The 14,947-nt window shown below is 39.1% G+C and overlaps 1 protein-coding gene across 3 annotated transcripts in view; it reads right to left on the bottom strand.

Moving 5' to 3' along the window:
* sema4ga (sema domain, immunoglobulin domain (Ig), transmembrane domain (TM) and short cytoplasmic domain, (semaphorin) 4Ga) overlaps positions 1-14,947 on the bottom strand; it is a 56,059-nt gene that overhangs the window by 23,969 nt on the left and 17,143 nt on the right. For all 3 annotated transcript variants that reach the window (XR_005007410.1, XM_036573978.1, XM_036573977.1), the window contains 6 exons: positions 3,532-3,677; positions 3,216-3,278; positions 3,032-3,130; positions 2,796-2,889; positions 1,570-1,683; positions 1,112-1,266 (listed from right to left, as the gene is read on the bottom strand). Coding sequence is in view for 2 of the 3 variants with exons in the window: in XM_036573978.1 (XP_036429871.1) it covers positions 1,112-1,266; positions 1,570-1,683; positions 2,796-2,889; positions 3,032-3,130; positions 3,216-3,278; positions 3,532-3,677 (671 nt within the window). In the remaining variant the exon portion in view is untranslated. The remainder of the gene's footprint in view (positions 1-1,111; positions 1,267-1,569; positions 1,684-2,795; positions 2,890-3,031; positions 3,131-3,215; positions 3,279-3,531; positions 3,678-14,947) is intronic.

Genomic DNA, 14,947 nt, shown 5'->3' with positions numbered 1-14,947 from the left:
AGTGGTAGCCCGACCAGTATGGCAGCAGGTCCATGCCAGCTTTCTTTACTGAAAGAGTCACTGTAAAACTGCTTCATACAAGACAAAATACTCATTAATATGTCTTGTACAAGCTTCAAATCCATCCGTATTTAATCTAGAATGACCAAAAATGTTCATGTGAGTTGCCATTAGCACCATCTTACAGGTGTTTTTTCTCATTTTTGCCATTTATGGCCTGAACTGAAGGCCTAACTCTAATTGTAATGGTTCACAACTAATATTATCCCTCTCTATGTAGCTGTAGATGGACTGTTGTTGCTGGCTTAGTCTCATGTTCTGCACTGATATTCTCAGTCACCTGAGCAACAGCTGCTGTTCTACTAATGCACGAGCATTATTGTTATTGAATGTATGCTTTCGACCACAATTTTCAACCTTATTTACTGATGTCTTTCCAATAGATTTATATGCAGATGTCACTTTAGTCACTGTTTCTAAACACAAGCCAGTTGCGACTGAACACCTGCCATCAGTGCCCCAATGATGAATCCTCTTTCAAAGTCACTTTGATCTTTTCCTCATGCCATCCTGATCCAAAATTGAGGTCAGCGGGATCTGCTTAGCATTTTTCCACATCCCACAGAGCACAATGTTAACTGCTTAACTGTATAATTCACTCCAACTATCTGGAAGCATCTCCTATGTTTCTCCACTCATCATTCAGGGCTTTCCTTTAAATTGTCACCCGTCTGTATGTATGACCCCATGTCCTCACAAAGTCTAAAGATCAGTGTGTGTATGTGTGTGTGGACACAATTTCACAGCCTCAAGTGCAAATGGATGTATTTCACACAGCAAAGTGAAAATGGATATGAACATTTGACCTGAATCCTGGTGACTGGGTACTATTTGAGCAGATACAACATGGAGGGCATGTGTAGGATTACAACACCAAATCATTATGTTTCCAATTATGTGAAGGCATGCTCAGAGAGAAAATGGTTGCTGACCCCTACTTCATCAGCGCTTGAGCAAATGAACTGCTATAGCTTCCACACATTTGTGATGGGATATGAAGCAGCATTGTAGGTTAAGAACGTGTGCTGAGAATGAGGGTTTAGTTTCATACCTTACACACACGGCCCACCCGCGCCACCCTGCTGTGGCTGAAGTACGGACTGTGTTCCTGACTCTTTTCCGTGAAAAAGAAATAGATCTTATCGTCGTCTCCCACAGAGCTGTTCACACTCTCTCTCACCAGCGCAGAGCCCACAAAATCAGCCTCTACAGGGGAGCACACAACACGTTAATACAGGGTGCGTTCAGTGTGGAGAAAATTACCTTTATCCCTGCTGAACCACTGCAGAAACCAATGATAAAATACAGCACTGCAAATTGAGCTAAAGCATTACATGACACGACTTCATTTCTTACAGTGTTGTAGGTAAGCATGTGATGTAAACAGTAAATCATGAAGTGGGCATGGAAGGCTGTTAAACAGGAGAGCAGTGATACAGCAGATGTCTATAAATACACTGATGGTAGCTGTAGAGCAGATATATTTTCCATATGCTGTGATGCACTGACCATAAAGCCAGCGTGTGGGGGCCTCCTCTGTCCTCAGTGTGGGGTTCGGCGAGTTCCGGCGAATGTCTGGAGAGCTCCAGAACTCGTACTGAGACGCTGTGTAAATTTGCCCATCTGAAAAGAGGAACAGGTCCAATATTGTAGGAAGAGCTTAATAATTATGCAATGATACATGAAAGGGAGTGTTATAGTGTAAGATATGGGCACTGATGTGCTCCAGTCGTAGGCACTAGGCCGAACTGTATAATTATTGCAATTATACCATAGTATAATTATGGCAATTATATCACAGTTTAATTATTGAGATTTAGGGGAGGCAAGGCAAATTTATTTATACAGCATCTTTCATACACTGCGGTCACTCAAAGTGCTTTATTTATTTATTAATAACCTTTGGACAATGAGGATGTAAAAATTGATTAACAAGAAAGTTTATTCACATTTTGCAAAGCAATATAGTTGCATTAAACTTCATTGCTTGGTTACAGGTGAATTAGGTGTAATACTTAATGAGGATGCAAAAGTGTGGTTGGAAGATATTAGCAGTTTGAAGTAATATGTCAACACTGTTAAAGTTTCATAACATTCCATTCACTCTCCAGTCCACACAGTCCACATATGGATACTTTACTGCAAAAGCAGCCCATTTTGAATTCATTATTTCTGTGATGCCACGAGAACCAACTCACTTACATCCATCCACCTATTCAGCCTACAGATGTTTAACCTCTGTTTGCATTGAAGTTCTAAGGGGTGTTTCAGCTCCGAATGCTTTTTAAATGAGGCACAATACTGGACAGCCAATCAAAACAGAGCTAACTTATCTTACATTAGTCTTGAAGATACTGTAAAAAAAAAACAGCATGTTAAATTCTAAGAGATAAAGAGAGGCTGGAAAATACTCATACTTATGCCTGTTTTTGGTAGGTAAACCAAACAAATGTAATAAGTGGGTAAAAAATACAAAAAAAATGTTGGATATTGGGCCTTTAAGAAAAACAGCCTATCTATTTGAGTATTTGTCTATCATAAGCCCCACCCCGTCACAGTCCACTGTATGCTGGTAGAACCCATCCAGATGCCTAGTTTTGGTCACGGACAGTGATTTCCACAAAGGACAGTAAATGAGAGATGTCCAGAAGAGGCAAAGGGGTGTTGTAAATTTCAATACACTGTTTCGAAGTGGATTATTCTGTGGAATTTGGCTACAGTGAAAAAGACCTTACCAATAAGCAGGCCGGTGTAGCCTTTAGCAGGGTCATAAGGGCACCTCTCCCGACCTTCCTCAAACACAGAGGAAATCCTAAACTCTTTATCATCCTTAAAAACACAGGAGAATAAACACATTAAACAAACTGAAAAAAGGTTTAGCTTATCCAGTAAGGAGGAAGTGACAGCTTAAAAAGAGAACAAAATTATGATACGTCAGATCTGGAATCCTACTGAGTTTGCAATTACTTACAATATATGCACACAGTGGGCTGAATGCATGAGTCCCACAAGTATATAAGTGGGTGCTGTTGAATCTCTGCAGGAAGCGGATATGGTTAAAACACTCTGTCTGTAAAAAGGAATAAAAGTGTGTCAGTAAAGGGGAGAGAAATGTGGAAAGGTCTAAGCAAAAGAGTAAAGATGAAGATCTTGACCTTGTTATCTTTCCCTTTGTTAAGGCAGAGCTGCTTCTGATCTTCTGGTGCCTCCCAGTCAATCTGAAGAAGTAAAATATTCTTTAATTGTTAAATCTCATTGAGGCACTTCCTGAGCAACGTTTCTCCTTCCTCTACTTTGATATATTAAGTTTGTAAACTTAATTTTCTGTTCTGACATCAGAAATTCCATCTGTTTTTTCTCCGTAAAACTACAGACAGTCTTCTGTGAGTCATACAGGTTATTACAATACAAAGACTCATGAAGGAAGCTGTAGTGAGGGTGTGCTGTGCAGGGCAGTTGGGTTGTACTCACCGTCTGACTGGAGTTGGAGATATTATCGGCCTGCAGGGCATACAGAGCCCCTCTGGCTCCAACATACAGCACTCCAGCCTCCTCCTCCAGCAATAGCGTGCTGTAGTTCAGTGCAGTGCCACTGAAGCGCCTACACCCCCACAGCCCTGATACACACAGATACAAACACATGTCAGTGTCAGGAATCAAAAGAGTCTTATGTCCAAGAAGTGAGAAAAAATACCTGACATCTGAGCAGATTTTCACATGTCAGAAATGTGATGCAAATACAAATAATTAGATTTAAATCAAACTTATTTTTTTAAAAAAGATTTCTACTTATTTTTGCTCATTTGGGTATAAATGTACTACTCATTTTGTCAGTTTTTGCTTTCATGTTTTTATATTTGCTGATTTTGCTGCTGATGATATTTAGCTTCTGGAATCGCTCTTTTGCTTCTGACTTCAGGCACTTCTTAAAAGGGGGCGGGTCTTAGAAGAGGGCGTTGAACTGTACTTTCTATTCAACTGATTTGGAGTCACAGGTCTTCTGAACATGTAGCCACTCAGCATGAACTGCCCCAGTACTGAGTGTACTGAGTGCTGCATTGTACTGGCATATCTGACGTTATGAGCAATGTTTGTCATTTTCTTTTAAACTATTATTGTGACACTTGTTTATTGGTCCTGTGTCGACCTGGATAAAAAGATATAACTGTTATTTTGGGCACTGTTGAACATAAACTTAGTTGTTTATGAATGATCAAAGTTGTACCACATTTCAAGTTTGCAACTGCTAGCGCTCACTAGCCCAGCTGTGTCCTGTAAGGCTAACTAGGAGCGCCATACTGGTAATGGAACAAAACTTCTTAATATCTGACGTTGGTTCACTGCATTAATGTAACAACAGTGATTTGGAGCAGCAGCATTCTGTAAACGGGCATGCTAAGATACAAAGCCTGTTTCAGTGACTGACACGCAGGCACTCTGTGGGTAGAAACAAGAAGAGACTGAAATAAATGCCTTTACAACACTACAATGGAACGGCCAATCATGACATGTTAACTTCATTCCCTTTGTAGTGATTAAACATTACCGCCTATCTGCTATCTCACGGCAGCAGAAGCTGGCAGTAATAAGCAGTATTTTTCACTCTACCATGTTTATGCCAGTCCTGTCTTAACGTTATTTCCCTCGACCCACAGCATCAGAAGCAAAATAGCAATTACAGAAGAGAAAAATGTATCAGCAAACAGAAAGAGATGAAAGCAAAAACTGGCAAAAGGACTAATAAATTTATATCAGAATCATTGAAAATGAGAAGAAATCTTTTTGAAAAATTAAGTTTGATTTACCGCTCATTATTTGTATTTGCAACATATTTTGGACTTTTTTATTCCTAACATTTTGCTCGTGGATGTTATAATTCTATTTGAAACTTTTGGCACAAAATGAACGCCATAGGACATGGACATAAATACCATACTCAAAATCTTCTGGGCCAAAGGTGGTTTAAATATCTTGAAGTCTGAGCATCTGATGAGTGCTGACATCACAACAAGGTGATGGATTGTGTGGGTTTTGGCACTATTACCAAGCAATGTAGCACTGTCACAGATATGATCAAAAATACTTATGGGTGATATTCTTTACTTTAAAATAAACTTTCTTAGTCTTTAAAGGGCCCATATCATGGAAAAAATCCACAATTGTTGAAATAAAACAGTTTAATGTAACATGTAAACAGTGTCAACATGTACTGTTCACTCTGTAGTCCACACACTCCATGTATGGAAACTAAGCTAGTCTAAAATAGTCTATTTTGAATTCACTGTGTTTATGATGTCACAAAAATTAACACATTTACATACCCGCCTATTCAGCATACATGGGCTTAGCCCCACACAGTCATTCTGAAGACAGCCTGTTTAATTCTAAGTGATAAAGAGACGTTGGAAAATGGTCATGTAAAAAAGGAATTATGATATTTTTGTGCATACAATCATTTAAACATTTGAAGTTGACATCAGAGGGAAAAAATAAAAGATGGGCTCTTTAATAAGCTACGTCATTGCTGACTGTCAAAGAAGGTGTGCTCATTTCTATTAAAATATTTTGGAAATCTGACAGGCAGTATATATAGCACAATATGACATGGCACAGACTTTTATTTGAGTAGTGTTTGCTAAACACCAGGGACAATTAAGAGTGCTTACGTAAGGAGCCTTTTAAACGATTCCATGTGAAACTAAATAGAGTATCAGTTCCTCGAGCGTAGGAGCGGCTCTTTCAACACAAGGTGTGTACAACACAATTACACCGACTTAGCCCTGCTTCCTTGTTTGTAGAGGTACATTCCACTGGTGATTGTCTGCTTATGTTGCTGTGTTTTTCAGTAGAAACTGAAAAAAGAAGAGCCACATAGACAACCAGAGCCACATATTCTACACATCTAGCCTCTCCTGCGTGGGCGTCTCTTGCAGGAGCAGCCTTAGGTGCAGTAAGGGACAGACTGTGCACTGCATTTAGAGTTGGCAATGCATTAACTGCATTCAATCAACAGGAGCGAGAGAGATGTCAAACAAAGCTGAAAAGTGACAGAGGGCAGTCAGTGTCAGGAGGGAGGGAGGGAGGAAGGGAGGGAGAGAGCGCAAATAAGGTGCTCTATAACTCCCTGCTGACACATCTCTGTCTTTTATTCATGCATCAGTCGACACAAATACAAAAAACAGTGTTTCTTTAAAGCTCCCATATTCAATTTTCTTGTATTTTTTCCCTCTGATAGCCAATTATAATGCTTATGTGGTTTTATGTACTAAAAACAGTTGTAATAGATTCATACATTACCATTTTCTAGCCTCTTTATCCCTTATGATTAAACAAGCTGTTTTGTTACAGTGTCTTTTAGATATATTATCACTGTCAGAACAAAACCTTGCATTTTCAAAATGGCATCTTCACAGGAAAAGGAAAAAAAACTTTGTTAACTTGTAATGGAAGTTAATGAAACAATTTTTGAAAGGTTTGAAAGATACAAGGTTTATGTGAGACAGTGACACTATATAAATGAACTCTGTTCTGATTTGCTGCCCTAGTTTGTCCTTCATAAAGGAGTCGGGCTGAAATGTTTAGAACAAACTGTTAGGTTCACACCAAAATCCTCAGGAACATTGTAAAAATGAAACTTTAGACTGAATCGCTGTCTGAATAGACTTTAGGCTGAATCGGATGTCTGAATTGCTCAGAAGGTTGCATGTTATATTATATGATATTTTTACTTCCTGACAGCCATGAACAGCACAACGTTCCATTGTGGTCCACTCCAATAACTCTGCTACAGACTGCATAAACTTATGTAAGTATGTTCAAGGTTGTGGCATCATGTTTGGGATGTGACATCTTGGTTGTGTGACATCAAGACTATGAATTCAAAAGAGTGTTTTCACAGCTAAGTTGCCATATGACAACATGGAACTGCATATTTTAAAACTGCAACAGTGTTTACATAGTACATCAAACTTTTCTTTCAGATGATTCTCTCTTAATCTTGTAACTCATTCAAGTTTCACTTTTCCTCTTACTCAAACCTCTACCTCTAGGGAGATGTGTATATGTCTTTTAGCCAACCTTATCTACGAAAGACTGGGGAAACTCTTTAACCCACTGTAAAATGAGTTTACAGAGCAACTCCTACGAGTTAACAGCTCTTCACACATAGTTGGCCTGTGAGTCTCCCTTAATGCATGACACACACATACATACAAACACATGCTCCCACACAAATGCACAAACACACACATACATACACACACACGTACATACACAGATAAAGCAGTTTAAGAAGTGAGCAAACCCGCCCCAAAAATGTGACTCAGCAGCGCAATCTCCAACATGTCCTAGAGAATACAAAGTTAACCTCTATCTAAATTAGTCATTATCATTGAGTCATCAAATCATTTTAATGCCCAAGCAGTTAGGAGGCTGTGAGATAAAAACTTGCCTTAATAAATTTTCCTGAAGTGGTGCCTAATTCCTAACACTCTGTGTTAGCAAGGAATTGGTGACATACTCCATATCTCCCGTTTCTATTCCCCAGATTCATTTCCCTCAGTAACCTACAGACACTGCTTCTGCCCATTAGCTTCAGGTAGGCCAGGGTCAGGGGGAACGTAGCCATGATTAACAGCATGTTAAGAGGCTGAACTGTGCCCTGGACACGTGCCTATAATGAGATGACTCACACGTTTACCAAGTTCTCTAGACTACACTAATACTGCTGTGACCTCCATCCTGCAAGGGAAGGTGGAAGAAAAGCAGTATTGGTCTGCTGTGTAGTACAGAGCAATAGAGTACAGACAGAGACATTATCGGAGGAGCAAACTTGTTGAAATGAGAATAGGTTAACTGATAATGCTCAACATGGCGGGTGCATTATGAGAAATCCCGCCGTTCAATAAAAAGAGCAAATTGCCTGGATGATAACCCCCTGTTGTGCGTACTAACTAAATTATACATTTATATATATATATATACGCACATATACATATACACACAATGTGTCCCACAAGAGTTCAACTGGGTGGAGATCTGGTGACTGTTAAGGCCATAGAATATGATTTACATCATTTAACTCATTAAACCATTCAGTGACTCCTCATAACCTGTGGATGTGGGCTCTGTCATCCTGGAAGAGACCACTCTTGTAAGGATTGAAGTGTTCCATCACAGGAAAAAGGTGATCAGTCTAAATAACCTTTCCCTCTAAGGGGACAAGTAGACCTAAACCATTTCAGTAAAATGCCTCCCACACTATAACAGAGCCACCGGACACCGTCTGTGGGGGTCAAATATTCAGGCTTGTACTGTTGGACTGGTATACATCACACCTGCACTCATCCTTTATTCCACATCTCTGTGCATTATCAATGGTTTTTGCACCACTGAAGTCTCATGCAGTCGTCACTGTGATGACTCACAGACTTATTATGTTTTTACACTCATTTATTCAGGTTTTTCCTTTAATTTGTCAGTCACCTGTATATATAACAGACTACGGCTTTTATTGTTGTACCACACAGACACGTCACACGCAGGCCGCCCAGAGCCAGATCCAGCACAGCCATTACATAAGCAGTGGTTAAATATGATAAACCAGACACAAACCAAGGTTATCCAAACTGGACTGTGATTACATGAGCACAGGTCGGTGGCTTCCACAATATCACAGCACCAGAGAGGTCAGGGCACAGCAACCAGGAAGGACAAACACACATCAGGAGATGTGTCATGATGACGGTGCAATGACAAAGTCCATACCTCATACCACCCCCCCTCCCCACACACTCAGACACAAAGGACACAACTCAGTCATATCTATTCCAACATCTGTTGATCGTCAGTCTGAGCTGCTGGGCTTCTGAAAAGCTCCAGGCCCAACATACTTCAATTCTCAAACAGTGGAGATGCAGATGAGCTTTCTGCACACTGAACTCACAGATATGTGGGTTCAAACTGAATTAAGGTTGGGTGATATGGCAAAAATATAACATCATGATACTTAACATTCTCACCATTCCTGATGTCTATTTTGTGATTTTGTTTGCAAAGGTGGAATATACAAAACAAAAATAAAAAACAGTAGTGCCAAAAATAAACTATGAGCGCATTTTGTAGGTAATGTAATGCAAAAATAAGCTATTTAGAAGAAAATAATCTGTTAAAAATAAATGAATAAAATAAAATAATGGTATGATGGGTGACATCTAAACAGCTATACAGTTCCTATACATCAGCTGTTGTTATTATTTACAGGCTATCTATAATTAATCTATTTTTATGATACATGGAGTTGTTAGTGTTCTAGAAGTAGTAATGATACCCAAGATACTCAGAAAAGCATAATGTTTTATTACAATAACCATAACATAGTCATATTGCCCACCGTTACTAAAGTGCCCACTCCAAGCTTTAATTCTGATACAAATATTTCCGAATCAATATGATGGCTCAGGGCTCTCCTCAAACCAGGATTATTTCATTTGTCTTGTTAACTTATTAATGTGACTCTGATTGCAATTTTTAAAACCTAGAACGGTGACATTGAAATGTATCTATTAGTCAATAGTCAATAAAATATGAAGGAGAACCCTTTAACTCTTTCATTATATGGCAATCAAGTTGACATGTTGGTAACATTTGTTTCACTATAAAGATACTAGACAATTCCAAACAGAAGAATATTCAAATTTCATGGATGAATATAAAATCACAGAGCAACCTCAAGAATGCAATTAGAAATTCAATATATAATACTGTAATACTGGTGAGTGTTCAAAAAAAGGGGGGTAGGTTGTAGTGGTGGGGTTATGGACGCAGTTTCCAGCCTTGAGGCTTGCTGCCAGAATGTGAACTGAGTTACATGTGAAATTTTCAGAGGTTCTGTGTTTGAAGGGTTGTATGACTGATTTGCACTCAGTTTAGACAGTATTGTCACTTAACAAAAAGAAAAAAAACACAAAAACAAGGGCTGCACTTCCTGTTTTCAGGCTGGAGTGTAATTCAGCCATTGTGACTCACTAAATCAGGTGAGACGGGCGACACAGACAGACACACAACTGAAAAAAGGTGAGCTGGTGGAAACTCTTCTGATTTCCATTTACAATATTAGAGTTACATCTATTGTGCATAAATAAAAGAGATCACATGGCTCAAACGTAAACAGAAGAAAAGGATGATCCACACTGTGGCTGTAACGTTTGCACAGTGGCAGTACAATCTCCACAGACCAGTTTCTGCAGCATAAATAAGACCATGGTTTCAAACAAGACACTCTCCACCCATCCATACACACGCACAGCTCGCTCAGCCTGACAGTCCTGCCTGCTGAACTGAAAAGCTGCCACTGCTAATTAGTTAATCAATACAAGATCCAAGACATGATTCAGTTTGCCACAGTGGGAGACAGCTGTGAGTGAACGTGTGCATGTGTGCCCAAATGCGTACGTGCATGTTTGTTTTCATATATTTTCAGGACAAAACCTACAGAAAAACAGAACTAACCTGCAACATGAGGGCCGACAACCAGGCCTTGACTTTGCAAAGTACTTTATTACAAAAACTACATGTTTTGATTGCAAAAAAGGACAAAACTAAAGTTCGGCTTTAAATATTTCTATTATGTATTGATAGATACATATAAATATACAGCACAAAAGTCTAAGACCACATTGAAAACCTTGATTTTTTTCCATTTAAACTTGGAAGTAAATTGAATTTTTGTCATTTTTCGTTGTGACATTTACAGTGTGTAAAAAATTCATGACAAATGAATAGAAATTGGACCAAAAAGACCCAAATATTTTATAAAACGTGTCTTGTTACATCTTCTTATATTAACTTGTGAAAGGATGTTTTTTCTTCTCTTGTAACATTTTTTTCCCCAATGGATTTTTTCTAGGACATAGACATATATATGTACTTTATATATATACTTCTGCATATTTTAACGCACAGTACTGTTTATTTGCTGACTAGCATATAGGGAAAACATAAAATATGGCCTGTTACAGAACATTTTATATTTTTTATTACAATTTTTTTTCCATCTGCCCTATGATGGACAGATGTGACCTGTCCAGTTTGTTTCCTGCCTTCCACCCAATGAGCGCTGGGATAGGCTCCAGCACCCCCTGGCAACACAGGAGGATAAGCGGCTTAGAAAATGTGTGTGTTTTTTTAAATATATAAATATTTACATATAAATGATAAACTCAGCAAATAAATAGAAAATGTCCTCTAAAATTTGCAAAAATGTCATATTTTAGTTTGTTCCTTTAGAGTGTGCTTTCACTTATTTTCACTTAAAAATCAACAAAATATATAATTTGACCATCTTATATGAGTATTATATTGACCATATTATATAATTCTACAATATAATATAATATAGTTATATATAATATATGTATAATATATTGCATAATGTATATATCTGTACGTCCTGACAAGTCATTAAAACTAACGTGTGTGTTTGTATGACAAGGGGAGAGAAAAGGAGAGGAAAACACAGAGAGAGAGAGAGAGAGAATGATTCAAGCAAATTAATGACAACCAACAGAAATACTTTCCAAATTTGTCACAGTATAAATCTGAAAATGGCAGTGTTTGTGTAAGCGAGGGGTGGGAGAGAGAGAGAGAGAGAGAGAGAGAGAGAGAGAGAGAGAGAGAGAGAGAGAGAGAGAGAGAGAGAGAGAGAGAGAGAGAGAGAGAGATCTGCTCTAAAATCTGTGAAGGCCTCATGAGGACCAGAACAGAGAACACAGTTAATTCACATTTCAACTAAACTTTTTATTTACACTCATTCAGTGTCTTTGATGTTTAAGAAAAGAAATGATTATATGTTGATTTGTAACTGCCATGCTGGACTATGTGTTCCATTTGTGTTGTTCTCCCACTGGTAATGTGACTGTTCTCTGACTGTACTGTAGGATAAACTGCTGCCCACTCACATTTACCTACTGCAAAACCAGCGGACAGGCCGGTCAGCTCAGACCATTTAACTGCTACACCCTGAACCAGGTTCCTTCCCACACTGACTCACCATAAGTAAAGCCCTCAGATGACTGAGGGGTTTATGCTGGCAAACCCCATGAAGCCAAAAAATAAACAGCCTGAATTTACACTGACATTAACAAGCTCCCTCCCACGTGACCATGTGGGCAAGAACAATAGTGCTGCTTGAACACACACCTGTGAGTAATGAGCTAAAACACCCCAAACTGATTCTCTGGCTGAGGCACAAGTAACCTGCATTTTCAGCATTGTAAGACTTTTCGTTACATGAAGATACAATCACTCATCCATCCTTTCAATAATTTATACAAGTTACAGAATAATAAGTCCTAAGTTTAATAACTGAATAATAAGCTCAAGGTGATGAAGGTCTTATTACAGTCTGTAATATTGCTGCCTGTACTGAGCTGGTAGTGCAGCGAGTTGTGTTTTTGTGTGTGTGCCAGAATGTGTGTGTGTGTGTTTCACTTTAGTGGGTGGAGAAGAGCCGAGCAAGGATGACATCCATCCACAGACGCTTTGCTGCTTTTTGTTTGGACTGACGTAATTACCCACAGAGACGGCCTCAGGAGTCTCACGCCTCTGCTCTTAAATGAGCTGTCTCTCTCCAACAAACACACTTTTATCTCCCACAAACTCATTTTTATGTCCTCACTTTTCTTTTACCTTCTCATTCTTTCCCTCATTTTCTGGTCTGTTCAGGTCACTAAAACTTTATTGGCACGCATGTCCAAAATATAATAATGGCATAGGATTAGCCAAAGTTAAAAATGATGACATAGATAAAGCTCTGTTGTATAGTTCAGCTGAATGCAACAGCTGTATGATGCAATGATGTTCAATAAGCACAGGACTGAGTTGCCAGTTTATTAGGTACCTAGCCTTTGTCAAATTACAGTTACCTACTGTAGTCAAGGGGTGGAAAATCCCCATCCTGGAGGGCCAGAGTCCAGCACAGTCTGGCGATTTTCCTACCCAAACACACCTGATTCATCTCAGCAGTTAATTGCCAGGTTTAGTTGGTGTTCTCAGAGCAGGAAAATCACCAAACTGTGCCGGAATCCGGCCATACAGGACTGGGATTTTTACCCATACTATAGCCCATTTTATGCTGCACAGTGCACTGGCCCACCTCTACCATGTCCATCAGTGTAAACAAAGGACAAAGTCTTTAAAGGCATATCCGTTCACTTTTAGCTATCTTGGCAATGCCCTCTAGCAGTTATTTTCAGTCATACAAGACCAGGCTCCTCTCTCTTTAAAAACTTGAAAGTGAAAGCAACTTTAACATTTCACAGATTTGAAATCACTGGTAAAATCCCACAAAAATGTGCAAAAACATTAGCAGCGTCTGCCTCAAATATTAAACAAAACGTGTTTTTTTCAATTTGTTCTGGCTACACAACGACAGAGAGCTTTTCTCACTCTCAGCTTAGCCAGCATGCTGATCGATTCTTTTAATGAAGGGAGACACTTCACCTGTAAACAGACATTATGTTGAGCATTACAAGCATTCCCATTCATTTTCCAACCACTGAAGTGTCTCCTTCTCCTTTATAATGTCTCTGAAAGAGACCATCATGGGCCACTGCTGACCAGATATTATTTGGGTGGTGTATTGTTCTCAACTCTGCAGTTACATCAGAAGGGTGAGTGAGTGTTGTGCTGGTATGAATTTATCAGGGATGGCAGCTTCGCAAACTGTGCATTAACAGTCAGTCACTGAACTATTCATGCTCTGCCCAGGAATACATTCTTTTATACAACGTTGGCAAAAATCCCACTGACATAGGTCACATAACACTGAGTTTCCAGTTTAAATCTATGTTGCTTGTTCAAAAGAATGCATATGTGTGCAGAGCGTTTTTAGGTCAATTGTGTACTTACAAACTGCATCTATACGGTGTGTGTACCTGATAAAATGCGTAAATCAGTGTACATTGGTATAATGATATAACAAGAACAACCATTTTCTCTCTCTCACTCTCCCTCTCACTCTCTGAGTGAGCAGAAGTTCAATGTACTCATTACAGTAATTGATGTCTCTCTTTCCTCGCACAGCTCCTCTTATCTAAGCACACAGGGCCACTAAATGAAATGATTAAATGTGGGAGGTGGAGAGGGACGGGGCCTGGTCACCTCGCTCGCCCCATGTGATGCTTTTAAGTGTCGCAGAAGTTGCTAAGTAACCCAAAGAATAGATTTATCCAAGGTAAAGGCTGGTATGAATAGAGTGAATACGTGCTTGTGAAGGAGGTGAGAAAGATGGAGAAGGGCAGAGCGTGGGCAGATCTGAGATGAATGATAGTAAGATAAGATTACATACACTTGCATACAAACACACACATCACTTACGTCAGTACTATCATCACTCACAAGACCGTGATCATGCGTGAACATTTGTGGATGGTGCAAAAACATACAAGGCAGTTCACAAAGCTAAACCCAGAGCCAAGGGTTTCGGATCATCATAACAACATACACAATCACTGTGTCAATTTGAAAACATGGCTTTTATTTGTAGTTGCAGATACACTAGTTGGACATTTAGGCACACCTACTCAAAGAATGTGGAACTATTCCTCATTTTAGAATATCAGTGAGGACATTAAAGGGGAATTCCACCATTTTTTTCCAAATTTCTAAATGATTAAATGTTTAAGATGTGATTTGATGTGAAATGTTCTGTCCTACAGAAACTTAGTCAGAATTGTTCTCAGTGGTCGTGATAAGGACCAGACTTCTGAAACATTTAACACCTCTAAAAACCACCTCACAGAAAGCTATTACACAAAATGGGTAAGAATACACTCACAGTCTAACGTCTTGTTTGATATTTAGTTTTGAAATTAAGTTGTGGTTAACA

This window comes from Colossoma macropomum, unplaced genomic scaffold (assembly GCF_904425465.1).
Source record: "Colossoma macropomum unplaced genomic scaffold, Colossoma_macropomum, whole genome shotgun sequence".
NCBI classification, from domain to species: Eukaryota; Metazoa; Chordata; class Actinopteri; order Characiformes; family Serrasalmidae; genus Colossoma; species Colossoma macropomum.
The sequence above is the reverse complement of the archived record's forward strand: the minus strand, read 5'-3'. Positions and strand labels throughout refer to the sequence as shown.